Below are 19,775 nucleotides of genomic sequence, written 5' to 3' on the forward strand. Positions count from 1 at the left end.
GAAGGACAACCCTCGGCAGAAGAATCTAGAATTCGGAAGGACAACCCTCGGCAGAAGAATCTAGAATTCCAGAGATGCCTTTCGAGCAATCTGAATACGTTAAATTAAAATCAGAAACTTGCCGGGGCGCCTGGGTGGCTCAGTCAGGTAAGTGTGATTTTGCCTCTTGATTTTGTCTCAGGTCAGGATCTCATGGTCATGGGATCGAGTCCCGTGTCGGGCTCCATGCTGAGCGTGGAACCTGCTTAAGATTCTCCCCCTCCCTCTCTCTATGCCCCTCTCCCCCCTGCTCATGTGCACTCACTCTCTAAATAAATAAATACATAAATAAAGTGAGAAACTTGTGGACTGAAATTAATATTTGGTAGAACCCACACACGTGAAGACATTTTCAAAGCTAAAGTCTCATTGCCCATCAGCAGTAAGGGGTGAATGCTTACTGTGGGTATTGGGAAGCATGCACACTGACTCTGAGGCCAAAAAAGGGAATGTGACCCCTCCCCCCCACCAAATAAAGAATTCCATGCTTCCCATCACACCTGTGTTACAAAAATTACACTAAGGTAAAAGAGCGTGAATTTTACAAGTATACATACGTCTTGTGAAATATCTCTTTCTCAATATCCCTTACTTTGTCCCCTGGTCCATAAAGCTTAGAAAAAGCACTATCTGGCCCTTTCCAAAAAAGCAGTTTTGACCTCCAACTGAAATGAAAATAGGAGTTACACTCTGGAAATGTCACTTTGCCTTCCTCAGAAAGCTCGCTTCCTCCACACCCCAGGACTCAGGTTGCAGGCAGCCAGCCCCTTGGGTCTGGGGTCCGTCTGGGCCACGAGGTGGGGACAGCACGCCTGTGTCCTCAGCTACGCAATGGGAGAGAGAGTCACACTGATCTGCTCCAGAGAGTGTCCTGGGGGAGCCCAGAAAGGACGTGCGTAAAGGACCCGGGGAGAGGATTCACTTCTCTCTAGTCTCAAAGAAGGTGAATTTCAGAAAAGTGGCAAGGACTGGAAATAGGGCCTCAGAAAGGTCGACACAGACCTCTCCTGTTTCTCTCTTATCTCTGCCCTTGAGGGGACAGCAGTGACCCGGACGTCCACAGGCCTGGCCATAAAACCACCGAGGTCAGGAGAACACGTTGGCTCAGGCGATGCGGCCTATGCCTTCAGACCTCAGGCGGGGAGATAACATCTCCCCCCCCCCCCCCCCCCCCGCCTTCCGAAAGGCTCTATGCACCAGCGTGGGTCAAGTGCTCCTGGCCCTGAGGTCTTCAGATGCAACGCACCTTCCCAGGCGAACCACTCTGCTCGATCTTGGTAGTTTTTGGATTGTCTTTCTCCTTTTAGGCTATTCCTTTCAGCTTTACTTCTTTTGCCTTGGAAGTCCATGCAGCATGTCAGAAAGGGTTTCCTTTGTTTTAGTTTTTGTTTTAAATAAACGTTTATTCATTTTTGAAGTGGGGAGCAGAGGATCTGAAGCAGGCTCTGCACTGTCAGCACAGGGTCCGATGTAGGACTCGAACTCATGAACCTCAAGATCATGACCTGAGCCAAAGTGAGACCCTTAGCCGACTGAGCCACCCAGGGGCCCCTAAAGGGTTTCTTTGAATTGGGCCCACTAGGAACCAAAATGGTGGGTGGGTGCGGGGGCTTCTGGGCATGAATTTTATCCGAACCTTCATCTAGTCTCTAGAGGGACAAGGGCAAACCAAGGGTTGCAGTGGACCCGAGGCACTTGTCGCGAGCCGGTGCTCTGGAGCCCAGGCTGCCTCGGTGATGACAGGCCCGCGCGTCAATAGCCCTTCTCACGTGGTGTCTCATCTGCGCGCACAAGCACCCTTCCGCAAGGAACCGTGGGGAATGAACACTACCCCTCTTCGAGAAGAGGTGTGAAGTCAGAAATTGAAAATCCCCGAACACCGAAATCATCTGCAAGACAAACTGTGACGTGCTCAGACTTAAAAATACTTTATTTCGGTAATGTGTTACACAAATCCACGTTCGGTTCTGATAATGAGCTAAAGGATATGAAACGGTAAGGTCCCAGGGAGCTACAAAGAGATTCTGTTTTCCAACTCGTCAGATGGAGTGTGGGACTGAATCTGATGCTTTGTTCTCCACCATGTTACAATATCCTATTTATCTTCTTTCTTTCTGTCCCGTGTAAAGAAACAGTACTTACTTTCCATCAAGTTGTGTTTAGCCCCGGAAACGTGCACATCTCTGTGGCTGTCGGGCCACCAGGGCTGTGGGACACGTCTGACGAGGGGGCTGGACAGGGAGCTTTCAGAATCTGTGGGGCTCCTGTCTGTCTCCCACTTGGGCAAGTTTACAGGCTTGGGCACAGAGCATGATGTACGTGTTTCTCAATGTTCCCAGTGAAACGTTCCTAGTAACTCCTAAACCTATACAACGTGCTTTTTTTTTTTTTTTAACTTTTCAAACCTGTTACTATTACCCTATTTAACAGATCGGGACCCGGGGGGGCTCAGAGGAGCACGGTGACTTCGGTGACAGACCCACTCAGGCAATGTCACCTTCCCAGATGTTCTATCTGCTGCATCCACAGGACACACTGAGAAGCAGGACTGGGGTGCCAGGGCCGTCCTTGCCTGGCCACCCCGCGGCACATGACATGGTCGTTTTCATTAAGTGTTTCTACTGAGCCAGAAGGACACTGCCGTTATTATACTGATTGACAAAGGGAGGGGGTAACAAGATTGTGTGTTTATGCCTGTATACATCCTTACTGCTTTGAAAAGACAACCCCAAACCTCCTAAAGACAATGGCAGACGGGGGAAAAGGATACACTAGAATTCTGTCAGCGTTTTAAGTGATGCAATTTCACGTGGTTTTTAATCGCTTCCTTCGATTCTAAGTCTTCTACAAGGAGCACATACTTCGACTACAGGTTTATTTGCATGTGATACCAGCATGGATTGCAAGTCCCGGCCCCTCATACGTATGGAACAGACCAGAAGAGTAAGAGGGAGAGAAGGCTTCCCAGGCTGAAGGTCTGTGATCGCCATCGGAAGAGCTCAGGGAAGATCGGGCAAAATTAACTACAAGTAGACACGCAGGGTGTCTGCAGGCAAGTTCCCGGATGTTAAGGAAAACAGAAAGTATTCTGTAAACACCTGGGAAGGGAAATGGATTACCAACAAGAACAAAGGTCACCAAAGCTAGCCCGTGTCACTGTGCTTGCTGCACAGTGGTGACCAGAGCTCCGTGCTCCTCACCCTCTCAAGCCCTGTGCTTCATGGAGTGTTTTCTTGGGCTACGAGCCAGAGAGACTGATGCCGTACGAAACCCAACTCACTGGTCAGTAACTCCACGCCCGTGTGCTAGGTGTGGTCTGCTCGGAGGGAGAAATACCTGAGGGGAAGCATCCCCATCAGACGTCAACACTTGGGCAACAACTTGGAATCACGATCCTTTAAACTTTTAAGGTACGATTTTCAGGTTTCTAAAATGTTAAATGTTTCTTTTAGGACATAGTTATTTACTATTTTAATAGTTTTAAAGTTTTATTGATTTGTTCATTTGGAGAGAGAGCATCCCAAGCAGACTCCGTGCTGCCAGCCAGGAGCCTGACGGGGGTCTCAAACCCACAAAACTTGAGATCATGACCCGAGCCAAAATCAAGAGTCAGACGTTTAACCGATGGAGCCACCGGGACGCCCCTGATTTTCAGGTTTCCGAATCCAGATATGAGCTGTGGGACCACGTAATTCACAAACTGAACTATGAGAATTATCTCCTAAAATGTTTTCCCAACAAACTGGAATAACAACATGTAGTTATTTTTGCAAAGAGAAACAGCATGTTCATCCAGCAAGTGATTTGACTCTCAAAAGCAATTGGACATCATGTCCCAGGTACAACAAAACACCCCTTTTGGTGATTTGGCAGCCATTTAGGTAATGGTCGACTTAATCATTTTAGATGCTTAAAACTGAGAATGGTTGTTAATTTTAGTAACAGGCTGTCACCACTTTTTTTCTCAACAATTCGACGTCACTGAATTCTACAGCACCTCCAAGATGTGGATCAGTTCCTGTTTGGGTTTTTGTTTGTTTTGTTTTCCCCTCTGTAACACTCTTTTGCAACAAACTGCACAGATCCCTATAAGGCCACATACTTAATTAAGCTCTGTGCGCTTTTAAGGCAAGGTTACAGACACGATGAATATTTCACTACCTGTAATTCTATACTTTTGTATAAAAGGTTTTTTTCTCTCAAATTATTTGCGTCCACAAGGCGAGGGCCAGGGGTTCGGTGTATCCCCCACCTCCAGTGTTTCCTGACATCTTCTAACATCACACACACCATATGCCACGTTTATTTACTTATTTTTTAAATGTGTATTTATTTTTGAGGAAGAGAGACAGAGTGCCAGCTGGAGAGGGCAGGGAGAGAGAGAGACACAGAATCTGAAGCAGGCTCCAGGCTCTAAGCTGTCAGCACAGAGCCCGACGCGGGGCTCGAACCCACAAACCATAAGATCATGACCTGAGCCAAAGCTGGATGCTTAACCGACTGAGTCACCCAGGTGCCCCACCATATGCCACATTTAAAAGTGAGGCTAGTGCCTGGCTCTCCCCAAGGGGCCACCAGCAGAACAGAACAGGAGAAAGGATGAGTCGATGCAGGTGAGATTCTTTGGGGATCACAATCAGGGGTTAACAAAAGAATCAAGGTCTGGCTGGGCACAGACCTTGGGGGAGGGTGTTAGGATGACGAGGGCCTTGTGGGTATCTGGAAGTCTGCCCTCCGGGGGCCATCCAGCTCTCTCCCTCTGCCTCAGGGTAAAGGTGGTCACTGGGGCCTCGGTGGTCACCAGCGCCATGTGCTCAAGTGGGACTTCCTGACAACGGTTAAATGGGCAAGCGAATGAATGAATCCAGCAACTCCCTCATTCACTAACTCACTGCCACGTGGGAAGCAGAAGTTCATGAGCAAGGGCAGCCTTCAGCTCAGTGAATACTGAAAAAACCTGCTTGGCAGGAGAGAGAGCAGCAGAACAGGAGGGCTGAGGGCAGTCTAGGGAGCCATACCGAGGGACTCTGCAGACGCACGGATGCTTGGTGAGTGACCGCAGGGAACCACTGCCAATGGCCAGCATGCGCTTGCCTGCAGGACCCCAGGCACCGCTCCACGCACAGCAAAACCAAGGGTGGTGTGAGAAGATACCACCCGAGCCCTCAAGGACCCAGAAGCCCTGTGTCGGCGTGGGAGCTCAGTGCAGACGGGATTCAGGTGTACACTGTAACCATCCAGGGCTGTGGGACTGTGCTGTCTGCCATGGATTAAAAATGCGCCTACAAATGTCCTTTCCGGCCCATGGGGGAAGTGCTCAGGGCCCCGGGACGTTCTTTCCTACACTTATCCCCTCTTCCCCTCCTTCTCTGACTCTTCTGCCAAAAAGATCCTGTAGATTCTTCTGTCTTGCGTTCCTGCACTCCTTAAGGAAGTATCTTGTCTCTACATCCCCAGTAATGAGTATAGTGCCAGGTATGTTAATCAATCTTCAGAAACGTGTGCCGAATAAATGCATGAAGACACATGGGCTGCCCCTCTCCTGTAAGCAAACACCCCCTTTCCCACTGACAGTGGGAAAGCCTCTGCACCTGCCTTCGGTCCTCCCCACTCCTTCAAGTGGCTAGAACTTCCCTGGGGCAGGGCCCTGCCTCACTCCTGGGTGATCTCAGAGCTCAGCATAGGGCCTCCGCAGCTCACAGAGTGTCTGGTCTTCCTCAGTCCTGTGTCCTGGGCAGGGCCCCGTGCAAATGGCGGGGTTGCACAAATGCTGGCTGGGTTGGCCGGATGCTTTACAACAAGTGCTAAATGCTGTTTGCGTTTCTGTTCGGAGCTCTCGCTTAGGTCAAATGACAGTTTAATAAATTAGTTGCTTGAGTAGAATGGAAAATGTTGATCTTCCCTATTTGTAAACAAATGTCCCAAAACCCACAGGTTATAGATGTACTATAACATGTAGGACTTGAAAATATGGGCTCTGTGCTGACAGGTCAGAGCCTGGAGCCTGCTTCCGAGTCTGTGTCTCCCTCTCTCTGCCCTTCCCTGGCTCGTGCTCTCTCTCGTGCTCTCTCTCTCTCTCAAATAAACTTAAAAACAAAGTTGGGGGGGGGGTCGGGGTGTGCTCAGGAGGCTCAGTCAGTTAAGCATCTGACTTCAGCTCAGGTCATGATCTCACTGCTCATGAGTTCGAGTCCCGCATCGGGCTCTGTACTGACAGCTCAGAGCCTGGAGCCTGCTTAGGATTCTGTGTCTCCTTCTCTTTCTGCCCCTCCCCTGTTCATGCTCTGTCTCTGCCTCTTTCTCTCAAAAATAAATGAACTTTAGAAAGAAAAGAAAAAAAAAAAGAAAAAGAAATAGCTCAGCCGGTTAAAAACCGATGCCTGACCTACCAAATTCTCTGGAGTCGTTTTTAAAACCACTGTTTTTGGAATCAGGGCTTAGTCTCAACACCCTCTTGTCCAATAGCCTCTGGTAAAACACCTGAATTCTGAGTCTCAGTGGCCTCCCCTATCTGAATGGTCTAGTCAAGCTCTGTCATGCTCAAGGTGACTCTGGCCCCGGGGGACGCTGCATTCAACCAGTCTCCCACTACAGTGAGCTCAGAAACAATTAAACATAACGTTTTAAGTTAAAAAGCTCAACACAGGCTTTCAAAGTTCTGTAAAGTGTTCCCTTTACACATTTTCAGTGTCACGTCTTCAGAAACTTCTTGTTGGTACTTGAGACTGGCCGCAGGCATCCACGAACAATATCTGGAGTATATGTACATGTGCTCATCTGCACAGTGATATGGAACGGGGCTGCTAACTGTCTACTGAGCATTTAGATTTGCCAGCACTGTGCAGGCATTTTATGGAGTTGTCTTTATTTAAATGCATGCCGGTCCCGCAGGCTGGCACCATCACGGTGCCCATTTCATTGATGGGAAACCTGGTGCAGAACAGCTTTGTAACTTATCCCACGTCCCCCGGTGATGTGGTTGGGATCTGACCCGACCACATAGCAGTCTGACCCCAGAACTTGCTTTTGGCCATTAGAAAAATGGACGGACACGTGTTCCAGGATGTTTATGGAGAAACGTAGACAGACATGAGAACTGTACCGACGTTCAAATTGCAATAACGCTCAAACATGTTACAAAAGAAAACTAGCAGTCGGACGACAATTTTGCTTATGGGAATAATCGTGGAGAGTCAGGAACACAGGACTCAGAAAGCCTCTGTTGAACATTTGACTCTGCCTGTTTAAAGCACCTGCATAAACACAGATGGGGAACACACTGAACCAGGGACTCCTGAAGCGAGAATAGTCCGGAAGAGGGGCACATACGGATGCTTCCTTTTTCCTATTTATCAAGTGGGTGTTGTGAGGTGGGACCCAAAATCAGAGAGGTCAAGTCAACTGCCCCCAGTTACAGAGTAAGTGAACCCAGCTCTCTCAGATGCCGAGAACATCCTTTTAAACTGTGCAGCTGTTTGAAGTCTGAATGAAAATTAAAAAAAAAATTAATGTTTATTTTTGAGAGAGAGATATCGCGAGATCGCGAGTAGGGGACAGATAGGGAGAGGGGGAGACACGGAATCCGAAGCAGGCTCCAGGCTCTGAGCTGTCAGCACAGACACCAATGTGGGGCTCGAACTCATGGACCGTGATCATGACCTGAGCCGAAGTTGGACGCTCAACCGAGACACCCAGGTGCCCCTGAATGAAAAATTTTAAATTTTGAGTTGAAACTTTTGTTCAGCCATTTGTTTTAGCTGTGTAAAAGTCAACACTTAAGAGCTGGAAAGAGCCCCAACTTACTGGGAGACCTGAAGATTTCAGGCACAGCCATTTTAAATTACCAAAACATTTGGAAATCCCCTTAAAGATTTTATGTCTTTAAGGTCATTGGCTGGAAAGCTACTCCCACAGTCTTGGGACCCCTTGCACAATGTAGGGGTGAAGGTCTCTGCACATGATGCTTCAAGTGCATGCAGTCCATGTATGGTAAAGGGGGTATCACCAAGCATGCAGTTCTAGAAAACTAGGCTTCCAGCTTGCAGGTGATCACTTGGCTAGATAAAAACAGCTCCACCCACTACAATGAGACCAAAATGGAAAAAGCACAAAAAGGAACCAAAAACCATTGCTTAAGATAATTTGAGGTCATCTGCATTCACCTTTGGGTCAGAGAATCTCGTCTTCATAGAAGAGAACACGGACCAGTCTTACCGTGTAACACACCCATTTCTCGACCAAAGTTTTGCAAAACCAAAACCAAAACCAAAAAAGCCCTTCTCTTCTTTCCAGTCCTCTTCCCTTTCCAGTCCTCTTCCCTTTCCAGTCCTCTCTACCCGTCTCCCCCACTCTCCCAGACTAACAGCGCTAAAGGAACCGTCCGCACGCACCGGGGAAGGAGCTGGAAGATGCGGGGTAGAGGGCGAGGGCAGCAGGGACGGAGAGGGGGTCCAGGCGCCCGAGAGGACACCGGGGAGGGGACAGCAGGGAGACGGCACGGGAGGGCGAGCGGAGAGGTACGGCAGGGAGGGTCGGGGAAGGAGGCACCGGGCGGAGGAAGGAAGGGACGGGGACCAGTGAGGAGGGGACCCCGGGAGAGGGCGCCGGGGCTGGCACAGGCGGCGAGCCGGGCGGAGGGGCGCGGGCCGGCCGGCGGTTACCGTTGCGCGTAGTGGACGAGGAACATGGCCAGGAGGACGCGGTTGGGCGCGTGGCGGAGGCGCTCGGCAGCCGTGCGGGCGCACACCCAGAGCGGCACGGCCAGCGAGGGCAGCTCCTGCAGCGCCCAGGCGGCCCGCGCCGGCACGCGGCAGGCGGGGCGCGGAGACGCGTAGCGCCCGTAGGCCGAGCGCACCAGCTTCAGCAGCACGGAGCCCAGCAAGCCCAGCGCGCACTCCAGGTAGGCGAGCGCGTCCAGGTGGGAGCCCTCGGCCGGCTCCATCGCGGGGGACAGCGGGCGCGCCCCATGGCCCGGCGTCTGCGCCGGGCAACTTATAGGGCGGCGGCGAGGGGGCGGGAGGTGCGGTTACCTGAGGCCGGCGCGGGCCGCAGACGCCGGGCGCAGAGCCCCACCTCCGCCCCCCGCGGCCCGGAGGGCAGGCGCCCTGCTCCGGCAGGTGGGACTGGACGCACCGCGCCCGAAAGGCCCCGCCCCCGCGGCCGGCTCCCCGCCCCTCGCCGCTCTGCGCACGCGCGACCGCGGGCTGTCCGCGGAGCTGCCGGAGCCGGGACTGGCACCCTGGGGGCTGCGGTTCGGAGGCGCCTCCCCCTCCCCCTAACTCGCGGCTCTCCGGGAACCCGGGGCCCGGCGCTTTGCGCTTCGGCCCCGCAGGCCCCCGCAGGCCCGGGGGCGGCGCAGGCGCGGAGCCGGGGTCCTCGCGCGCCAGCCCGGAAGTCCGCGCGGCCGACGGTGGCGGGGCGCTGTGTGCGGGCGGCGTGCGCGGCCGCGTGGGCCATGGGGCGGCGGGCGCGGGGCCGGCGGCTCCAGCAGCGGCCGCAGGGAGCGGAGGACGGCGCCGAGGGCGGCGGGAAGCGCCGTGAGGCGGTAGGAGTCGGGGCGAGGGCGGGCCGGGTCCCCCGTCCGCCACCCGGCCCCCGAGGCCTGCGGGACGGCGCGGGGCGGCTCCTCCGGCCCTGGGTAGACCCTTCTTTCGTTCCTCAGGGCTGGGAAGGCGGGTACCCCGAGATCGTCAAGGAGAACAAGCTCTTCGAGCACTACTACCAGGAGCTCAAGATCGTGCCCGAGGGAGAGTGGGACCAGTTCATGGAAGCGCTCAGGGAGCCCCTCCCCGCCACCCTACGAATTACTGGCTACAAGAGGTAAGGGGCCGCGCCCAGCCTTCCTGTGCCGGGGGAGTTGGGGCTGGCTAGTGACGCGGGCGCCCCCGTCACCCCGATAAGTGCTACGGTGCTGGAGAGCTGCTGCTCGTCGGCGCTGTGGACCCGAGGGTCTGCAAACATAGCACGGAGGAGGGAGCACGAGGGTCGGACGGAGCAGGCCGAGGAGGTGTTGCAAGGTGGGAGGCTAGGATCAGACGTGAAAGTGCGATCCGAGAGGGATTCGTGAGCTGAGGACGCCTCCCCCTTTGCAACGCGTGAACGTTAGTGGCGTTCCAGAGTTTCCTGTGAAACTCCGCGTCTCTGTCCGTTGCATCTTTCCGAGAGGAGTTGCAAGCAAATGAGAACCTGTGGGAATGTTTAGGAGGGAAGGAATGCAGGTAATAGTCCCTTTAGCTTATCGGTTAGCCAAGGAGCGGCGCGGATTGTTTAAACTCTGAAGGAAGAGGAAAAGGGCAGGATGCAAGAATGTCTTCGGAGCTCAGATGATTTTTGTTTTAAAATACTTGTCATCTTAGATTCATTCATAGTAGTCTTTCCGATGGGTTTGAAACTTACTTTTTTTTTTTTTTTTTAATAGCCATGCAAAAGAGATTCTCCATTGCTTAAAGAACAAGTATTTCAAGGAACTGGAGGACCTGGAGGTGGACGGTCAGAAAGTTGAAGTTCCCCAGCCCCTGAGTTGGTAGGTAAAACAAGTCTTCATCCTGTTGGATGTTTCTTTGGGATTTTAGTCTTTGTCGTTTGGCAGTGTGTTTTCTGGGCAACGTGTTTGTTAGGAGCGTGCGAGAATCTGAATGTACTTTATAGACATCCTCATGTTCTTTTTACGCGGTACTTTTTATCCGTGTTACTTTATACTGGAGTATATAGCTTTTCACGCGTGATTTGCAGCTGTCCCGGAGTCATTCAGTTCAGTTAATTTTTCCAAGTGCATCAGCCTCTGTCCTTCCATGATGGACACTTCTACCTATTTTCACCTGCACCCCTTGTTTTCTCACGTCAGAACTGCTGCTGTGTGGTTTCTACCTTCAGCAGAAGGATACGGTCCTTCTGACCAGGGTCGCCACGGACCAGTCCAGCTGATTGTGGATTTCCACTGTGTCCAGTGCTGGTGGGGACTCCTGCCCTCCGTGCTGACCCTTTCTTTACTTGTCCTGGAAGTATCCTGTGGGTTATTTGCTCCTCATGGCCTAGTTCAGGCCTCAGTGAAGTGAAGGCAGTCCCAAAGGTCTTGGAAGGCGCCTGGAGTAGGCACGCACAGACTCCAGAGGTGCCAAGCCCAGGGTAATCTGTAAACATAAAAGTCATTGAATTGTTACAGTTCCACATTTCGGATTATCAACCTTGAGGCATTGTGAGTCCTCCCAAAGCGATGATTTTAAACGATTGCTGTAAAAAGCTGAATTTTCTCTTGCAGGGGTCATACGGGGTTTCCGGTGGCCATATCCCAGATGTGTGCAGCACACACAGCTGGAGTGAATGCAGACTGGCCAGACGTTTAAGTCTGCATTCAGCCAGGCTCAAGAGCACATACGCCATTATAGAATGCACTTCTCGGATATGAAAATAAATCTACGCTTTTAAGCCAAAAAAATACCGTGATGGATTTTGTACGAAGATTTTAAAAGCTCAAATGTTCTAATGCAGGAAATGACTCGAGTGGTTACTAGTTGCATGGCCCCCTGTACGGAGGTCATTAGAAAAGGAATGTTTTTCCAACTGCTGTACCTGTGACATTGCTAGGTCACCTCGCCTTCGCGTAATCCAACTTCCTCTGCTGTCTTCGTAACCAGGTTACAGACTTAACTCCCCCCAGTGCCTTGGTTTGGAGATTGGACTGATGTTACTGGTGTTTGTAGCAGGGGCCATCTGATACTTTCAGAAGTGGGTTTAAGGTTATGTTTGTGTACGTTTCTAATAGTTCTGCATGTGTTGACTGCTTCACATAATCACCTGAAAACATTTGTTCCTTCAGCCTTATATTTAAATTTTTTTTTTTTTTTAACGTTATTTATTTTTGAGACAGAGAGAGACAGAGCATGAACGCGGGAGGGTCAGAGAGAGGGAGACACAGAATCTGAAACAGGCTCCAGGCTCTGAGCTGTCAGCACAGAGCCCGATGCGGGGCTCGAACTCACGGACCGCGAGATCGTGACCTGAGCCGAAGTCGGACGCTTAACCGACCGAGCCACCCAGGTGCCCCCAGCCTTGTATTTAGAAATGAAGTTTTTTGGAAGAGCAAGTCTGGCCCGTAGGAGGAGCTGAAAAGCGTGCATCCTGTAAGGGAAGAAGTGCTTCTGGGTGGGTCATTGTGGGACTTCTCTTCTGCAGGTTCCAAAAGATCTATGAGAATTAGTCTTGCTATTTTTATTGTTCACTGGAAACTACCGTTACAATTTTGTTTGATTAGCCCTTTTAACGTTTTTTTTTAACGTGTACTCATTTTTGAGAGACCGAGTGCAAACAGAAGTGGGGCAGAGAGAGAGGGAGACACAGAATCCGAAACAGGATCCCAGGTTCTGAGCCATCAGCACAGAGCCCGATGCGAGGCTCCAACTCACAGACCGTGAGATCGTGTCCTGAGCCACCCCAGTCGCCCTGCCCTTTTAACATTTGACAGACACTTTTCCGTCTTGAGTGTTGAAGAATGGCGATGGGTACCTGAAAAGGCAGTTCTCCAACATCTGAGAAAGGCCCTGTGGGTTGTTTGGTTGAAGGATGAACGGGCGTGACTCTAGTAACTACCAGTCATTCTCCACTTAAACAACCCCAATACTGCCCTATTTGGGTTCCTTATGGTCAGCTTTTCCATGATCTGTGACAGTTACATGACGAGTGGCACTGTACAGACGTTCAGTCACAGTCACTCGTCAGGTGTAGGCTACCCATAGATCTCTCAGCAAGCAAGCAAGACACTTCTGGTGGTTTTCTGTATGGTTCGAAAAACAAATAAGTCGTAAAATATTCTAAATTTTTCGGTATATGGTAGAATTAAATTTAGGAAAGCGTTTTGGGGAGTCATGATATTTTATTTTTTATTTTTATTAAAAAAATTTTTTTAATGTTTATTTATTTTTGAGAGAAAGAGTGAGACAGAGTGAGCAGGGGAGGGTCAGAGAGAGGGAGACACAGAGTCGGAAGCAGGCTCCAGGCTCTGAGCCGTCAGCACAGAGCCCGATGCAGGGCTCGAAGTCATGGACCACGAGATCATGACCTGAGCTGAAGTCGGACGCCCGACCAACTGAGCCACCCAGGTGCCCCGGGGAGCCATGATATTTTAAATGATTTATTAACAAATTTATTTGAGAGAGAAAGAGACACAGGAGGGTCAGAGAGAGAGGGAGGGAGAGAATCCCAAGCAGGCTCCACACCGTCAGCGCAGAGCCCATCTCAGGGTTTGGACTCACAAACCATGAGATCGTGACCTGAGCCGAAACCCAAGAGTCGGGACGCTTGACCAACTGAACCACCAGGCACCCCAAGGGAGCCATGTTTTTCTTGAAGGAATATTAAGTATAGGACGCATAGCTCAGACTGATTTCTTTTTTACCTTTTTGTAGACTCAGAACTGTAAGGAATTATCCCAAAGTATTTTTATAAAAGCCTCTTTTTGATGATCAGTTGTTGAGAATACACCTTATTGTCATTCTGTTTGTGTCCTTTTCAGTGTCCGGATTGAAGATGACTTCTCGTAAGTGTTACTTTTCCCCTGTAAGAATTCACGAGGCATAAAGATGACAGTGTTGCTTTTACTTTATCTTCAGAAGACACAACAAATTTCCAAATAGGACTTTAAAGACTGAGGAGTTACAGTCAAATTGCGTTAACTAGAAACTAATTAGTTCTTTAAAGATATTTTATTATGTTAAAATCTACAGAGGTTTTTTTTTTTTTTTTTTTTTTTTTAATGGTTTTATTTGTTTTTGATAGTGTGCGGGAGAGGTTGCAGAGAGAGAGGGAGACAGAGAATCCGAAGCAGCTCCAGGGTCCAAGCTGTCAGCACAGAGCCGGATGCAGGGCTTGAACTCACGAACTGTGAGATCATAACCTGAGCCGAAGTCAGACGCTTAACCGACTGAGCCATCCTGGTGCCCCTTATGTATTTTTTTTGTGACATTAGTAGCTTTCACAACCTTAACCACTTGGAGAAGAATTTTGACCTTAGTAAACTTAACGTTTTTTAACTATTAGAAATTCAGTCTAAAAGGCACGTAAGGAAATGTTTGCCCTGGCTATGTCTGGACTGTTGACCTATATTTGAAAATGAAAATTCAGCTATTGACGAATAATTAGGGCGTGTGGCATTCAAATTTATGATGTGTTGGTGATTTGCTATGGCGGTCCCTTGCAAAATTCACTGTCGCTGATAGCAGGCAGTTCAGGGTTGCAAGGAATTATATAAAACGAAGTGTCTGGCTCTCCAGTTTTGGAAGGGTTGCGTTGGAACAGCAGATTTTGCAGACCCTGCAGGGGAAGGCACATTTGAATGTGTTCCGCGCTTCACCTCCAAGGAGGCCAAAGGGAAGAGTTAAGACTAAACGCTTTAATTGCCGAGTAAGTATGATTGTGTTTGGTTTTAGATTTTTGAAGCAGGTTAAATCCTGAAGAAGGAAGCAGGCATAGGAAATAGAGACAAGGTGCTGAGACATTTGGGGGGTGGCCACAGAGAGATTCAGCCAGTTTAATCTTTATTACCTGGTGGAAAGTACTTCTCAAGACACGTCCCGTAGTCTGACAGTTGGGTCGTGTCTTAAAATCTCAAGGCCTGAGTTTCTTTCAAGTAATCACTCTGCTTCATGGGAGTCAGATGTATTGTTTTGCCAGTGTTCTCATTTCACTTTCATGGCTGTCACCTTAGCTGCAACTGACACGTGGAAATATTGTCCTCCTGCATTGTTAAATTGAGCTGGTTGTTCCCTTGAGACTGAGCTGTAAGTACTAAGACCACAGTGAGACCACCGAGTACCATGTTGTGCATAGCTTGGGCCTGGGTCCTTGGAGCAAGGCTCTGTGTCACAGCAGTGTGCCTCCCGGAGCCGCTCAGTGATCAGGGCTGAGCTGCGTTTGAAGAGGTCTGTGTCCTGGGGCTCCTGGGTGGCCCAGTCGGTTAAGCGTCTGACTGCGGCTCAGGTCGTGATCTCGCGGTTCGTGGGTTCAAGCCCTGCGTTGGGCTCTGTGCTGACACCTCAGAGCCTGGAGTCTGCTTTGGATTCTATATCTCCTCTCTGCCCCTCCCCCAATTGCATGCATGCACACGGTCTCTCTCTCTCGCTCGCTGGCTAAAAAATAAACATTAAAAAAAAAGAGACCTATTAATCAGCGATGTCCTCATCACAGAAAGTTTAAACGTGTGTACGGAAACGGCAGGATAAGTTTCTTCATTCTCAGGTGTGTGTAAATAACAGCCTGGCCGTGCTAGTCAACACGGTGGCGCTAAGGTTTTCTGGTGTGTAAGATAGTTGAGTACGATATTGGGCTGTTTTGTTTTAGACGTGGTGAGAGATACAGCGGGAAAGGTTGCAATTACATGTTCGCCAGGCCTGCATTCTTTTTTTTTTTTTTTTTAATTTTTTTTAATGTTTATTTATTTTTGAGACCGAGAGAGACAGAGCATGAACGGGGGAGGGGCAGAGAGAGAGGGAGACACAGAATCAGAAGCAGGCTCCAGGCTCTGAGCCATCAGCCCAGAGCCCCACGCGGGGCTCGAACTCACGGACCGCGAGATCGTGACCTGGTTGAAGTCGGACGCTCAACCGACTGAGCCACCCAGGCGCCCCCCTCAACTGCATTCTTTAACGGTGTGATGTGCGTTTCTTCAACTCGTTACGTCTCTTCCGACGGCCTCTCTACCGTCGTTAACATCGGCGGCGGAGAGCAGAGAAGCTCTTTGTCGTTTCCTCTTGCACGTTTGTCATCGTGGGTCCATGGTGATGTTGTACACGTCTCTCTCAAAACCGTCAGCTCTGCTGTTCCTGCCTGGGCCGTGATAAGGTTAGAGCCGGGCTCCCTATGGCCTAGGGGGCCCCGTGCCGTGCTCGCTGGCGGCCTGCGAAGACCACCGAAGTGAGGAACCGAGCAGAATTGGGTGTCTCTGGTCGCAGGATCTGTGTGAGCAAGGGGTTGTCAAGAGAGCACTTTGATAGATTTAAGCCGTAAACGCTTGCTTTTCCTTCTTTTTGTTTGGTCAGGTATCCAGAAGAACTGGCCTGGCACACAAACTTAAGTCGAAAAATCTTGAGAAAGTCTCCACAGTTGGAAAAGTTTCACCAGTTCCTGGTTAGCGAAACCGAATCTGTGAGTAGATTTCTTTACATCTGTTGGTTTCCTTAAAGCCTTAGCCGCACGTGACTGTCACGGGTATGTTTTCTCCGCACGCATTCCTGGGAGCGACGAGGTAGATGGGGCACACGGAGAAGCGTGTTTGTCGCCGTTCGTTTCCAGTGATCCACACAGCTGCTCCCTGGTTTGGCTCGTGTCACGGTGGAACGTAGGGAGGACGTTAGGGAGGACGTCAGGGACGCTTGTCCGCTGGGCGTCCTGTCTTCCTGCCTCTCTAAGGTTTTGGCTGCCACCAAAGCGGATGGAGCATGGCCCTCCGCGCAGTAAGGTGTCCTTCTGGAGACAGCTGTCGGTCTGCTCTCGGTGTATCGTCTCTGTTCCTTCCTTGCTCCTGTCTGTACCCCACCTTTGCCCCAAAAAACAGGACCTGAATTTGACGACTCAGGTTCTCCTGTGTGATACCGTGCCCTCGCCCGGTCTCTTTGCCATCCCGAGTCCCTCGATTGTGGGTCAGTGTGTGGACTCACCCTCAGCATCAGACTTCCTCTCCCAAAGTAGCTGTGCCCCTCCTGCCCCACGTGATTAAACAGACACCCCTGGGTTTGGCTGTTGTAAGACGAGCTGCTTCCATCTTGTTTTTGGGAATCGTTACTCTCCTGTTTGAAACCAGGGTTCCCCCTTCCTGTCCTCTAGTCTGCTTTCTCTAGCCAAGGAACCCTCTGTGTTTCCCCAGATGACGTTCAGTTTTGTTCATTCTGAGCTTCCGGGAACACTGGCAGGACCCCTGTGCTTCCCATGTGTCTCCCCTTGAAGCCGTGATCAGTCTAGAAGCTCTTCACCTTGCCCAGTCCTGACCTCTGCTCCACCTGTAGCTCTTAACTGCCACCCTGGCACTCTGTCCGAGGAGGTAACCCGCTGCCCAGGCTTGTGTTGGCCAGGCTTTCCCCCCACCCCCGTAAGGGAAAAAAACGGGTGCTGCCACACTGTTGGCCCTTGCCTTGCGTGGGTACAAGCAGGGACCTTCTGGCTCTACTTTTGACCTAGGTGGAATGTCAGGTGAGGAGAAACTCAGAACAGTTCCAGTGTGAACGTCAGCAGAGCAGAGGGTTTGTGGGGAGGTGGGTGTCGAGTGTGGTGGCGTGTACGGACCCAGTATAGATTTGGGGCCGGGAGTCCGTAGGGTGAGATTCTGCTGGGGTATTCAAAGCTGCCCGCAAACCCCTTCCAAACGTGTATGGAAGAAGTGACTGACTGCCAGGCTGTCTGGTCGGGGACTGTGTGTCCCCATACTACTCAGATGCTTTGAACAAAAACTTGGATGAGGACAGGGCAGGCTTATCAGTATCGTACGTATAACCTGGAGCCAGGAGTCCGCGTGTCTTGAGAGTCGATGGGGAGTCAGATCGTCTTCAGAGACCCCTTGCTGGCCAGAAGATCGGGTTCGGATGTGAGTCTGTGTTTAGGTTCGGACAGATGCTAACTGTGGGGTAAGTGAAGGCCGCCTGGATGGCTGTTCCGGTACAGAAGACCCAGGTTGTAATGGAGCCGAAGTCTCCCGGCAGCCGAAGTTTCGTGGCTTCTTAAAGTACTGTTATCTTCGAGGCGTTCAGTCTTAAGGCTGTTAAAATAGAGTGGTGATTGAGGCGAGTGCTGGACTCCATCGTGAACGTTTGTCCGAACGTGGAGGGGTCGTCACAGGTCCCCTGAGCCACCAGCAAAGGCCTAGAGGACCGTTGGCGTCGTGAGAATGGTACATCCTGTGTGTGTATCTTCGAGGCGGGGAGATGGGAGCGCTGGTCAGTGTGTCCATGTTTTTGAGGGGCAGTTCTCAGGAGTAGAAAGCAGACACGGGCTGTTCGTAAAACCAGATGAGGACTAAAATGGAAGGTACAGGTTTAGCTGAGAGGGAAGGCCCTGCTGGGTGGCTCTCTGTCCTGTGCTCGCAGGGATCGCTCTCTCTGTTGCTGCCGGTGCCTTAGGGCCATTGTCCACCTTTGAGAGTTGCTCCCCCCAGCTTCCATTCTTGATGGCGCGTTGGGACCATGTCAGCTTAAATCCTCATTCTTTATAAAATTGAGTATTACACCTGCCTTTCTGATGTCCTAACGGTAAGTTTTGCCATAAACGGTCCTTCTTTGGCCTTGAAATAGCAACCATTTACCCACTAGTATGAAAATATGTCCTAATTACATCATGTGCTGTGTGATAGTATTAGCTGTTTTGTTTCACGTATGGTGAATAAATGGTCTTTTTCTGTTGCGTATGAAATAATGCCCAATATTGAAAATTTGCTGCCTTTTTAAACATTCTGATTTTTTTTTTTAATTTTCTAAGGGAAATATCAGTCGTCAAGAAGCCGTTAGCATGATTCCACCGCTGTTACTTAATGCTCACCCTCACCATAAGGTATTGTGGGTTAGAAAGTGCCTTTGTTTATTGACGCTTTTTTTTCTTCATATAATCTTTAGATTCTTTTTTCCCATTTACTTTTGATAGAGAATGCTGTGTATTTTGTTCCAGGTTCTGTTTTTGCATTTTTGTCTTATTTAAAATCTACAACGCATAGCTTTTCTCCTGTTTTAAGATCTGCTCCCTCATTTACTTACTGCACTGTTTATCTTCAGTGGCCTTGACCGAGTCCATCAGCTTGAAGATCGTAATGCGCACGTACTGAGAACTTGTTACAGGCCAAGCGCTGCTCTGCGCTCTTCTTGTGGATTAATTCATTTTGTTATCTGCACGTCCCTGTGAGGGTAGATGCTGTCACTGTCCTGTTTTTCCAGATGAGGGGAAGGAGGCAAAGGAAAACTGAAGCAATTAGCTCAGGGTCCCGGGCCCGAAGGGGCTGGGCGGAGATTTGAGGCCGGGTAGTTCTGTCCCTCAGCAGGCTGTCAACAGAAGTGCTGCTTGCACTTTGTGGCCTTGTCCGTTCACCCCTGAATTTTTTGCTCCCACTGGTTTCTAGTGCCGTTCTGTGCCTGTGATCCCCGGAGGTTCAGTATATCACATTGTAGATTCATTCGATAAAGAAACATATTTAGCTCTTAGAAATTAAAATACTAGAATGACTCATAAGATGGTTTTAAAATGAGTGTGGAGTATTTGATATCTTAAAGACGTCAGCCATTTCTTGCTTTTTCATAGATCTTAGATATGTGTGCAGCGCCCGGATCAAAGACCACACAGCTCATTGAGATGTTACACGCCGACATGAACGTCCCTTTCCCAGGTAGGCGCTGGGCTGCCCCAGAGGGTCAGTGTGCTCCTGTGCTGGGGTAGGTGAGGTAGAGTGGTGACATCACCTGTGGGTGGGGTCCTGAAGCCTCCTGTGACAAGGTGATGGCTTTCTGTCTCTGAAACATTTTGCACCAGTTCCCAAGCCACCGTGCTCATATGTGGGGGTGGGACGGTGGCGTCACTTGAGAATTGTGTGTCCTCTGTGAAAGCAGGTGGCGTTTCTCCATTAACTCAGTAGTAGGTAGATTGCAGTTTGAGTTTCCGGTGGCAACATTATCACGTTGGGTTTTTGTTTCGGTGGGTTTTGTGATGACTCCCCGGCCGCACGAGAGGCCGTAGGGCGTAGTTAGGAGCCGCTATCAGCTGCCCGAGCTTCCCGC

General features: G+C 50.4%; 2 protein-coding genes across 3 annotated transcripts in view; one reads left to right on the forward strand and one right to left on the reverse strand.

The window, feature by feature from the left end:
* SRD5A1 (steroid 5 alpha-reductase 1) overlaps nt 1-9,058 on the reverse strand; it is a 27,193-nt gene extending 18,135 nt beyond the window's left edge. For both annotated transcript variants that reach the window (XM_049648294.1, XM_049648293.1), the window contains exon 1: nt 8,700-9,058. In XM_049648294.1, the coding sequence (XP_049504251.1) occupies nt 8,700-8,980 (281 nt within the window). In that variant the 5' untranslated portion in view covers nt 8,981-9,058. The remainder of the gene's footprint in view (nt 1-8,699) is intronic.
* Nucleotides 9,059-9,266: 208 nt separating this feature from the next.
* NSUN2 (NOP2/Sun RNA methyltransferase 2) overlaps nt 9,267-19,775 on the forward strand; it is a 28,156-nt gene continuing 17,647 nt past the window's right edge. Inside the window, exons 1-6 of the mRNA XM_049648292.1 lie at nt 9,267-9,583; nt 9,701-9,858; nt 10,457-10,561; nt 16,068-16,173; nt 18,493-18,564; nt 19,303-19,387. Coding sequence (XP_049504249.1) covers nt 9,494-9,583; nt 9,701-9,858; nt 10,457-10,561; nt 16,068-16,173; nt 18,493-18,564; nt 19,303-19,387 — 616 coding nt within the window. The 5' untranslated portion in view covers nt 9,267-9,493. The remainder of the gene's footprint in view (nt 9,584-9,700; nt 9,859-10,456; nt 10,562-16,067; nt 16,174-18,492; nt 18,565-19,302; nt 19,388-19,775) is intronic.

Source organism: Panthera uncia (assembly GCF_023721935.1).
Source record: "Panthera uncia isolate 11264 chromosome A1 unlocalized genomic scaffold, Puncia_PCG_1.0 HiC_scaffold_17, whole genome shotgun sequence".
NCBI lineage: Eukaryota > Metazoa > Chordata > Mammalia > Carnivora > Felidae > Panthera > Panthera uncia.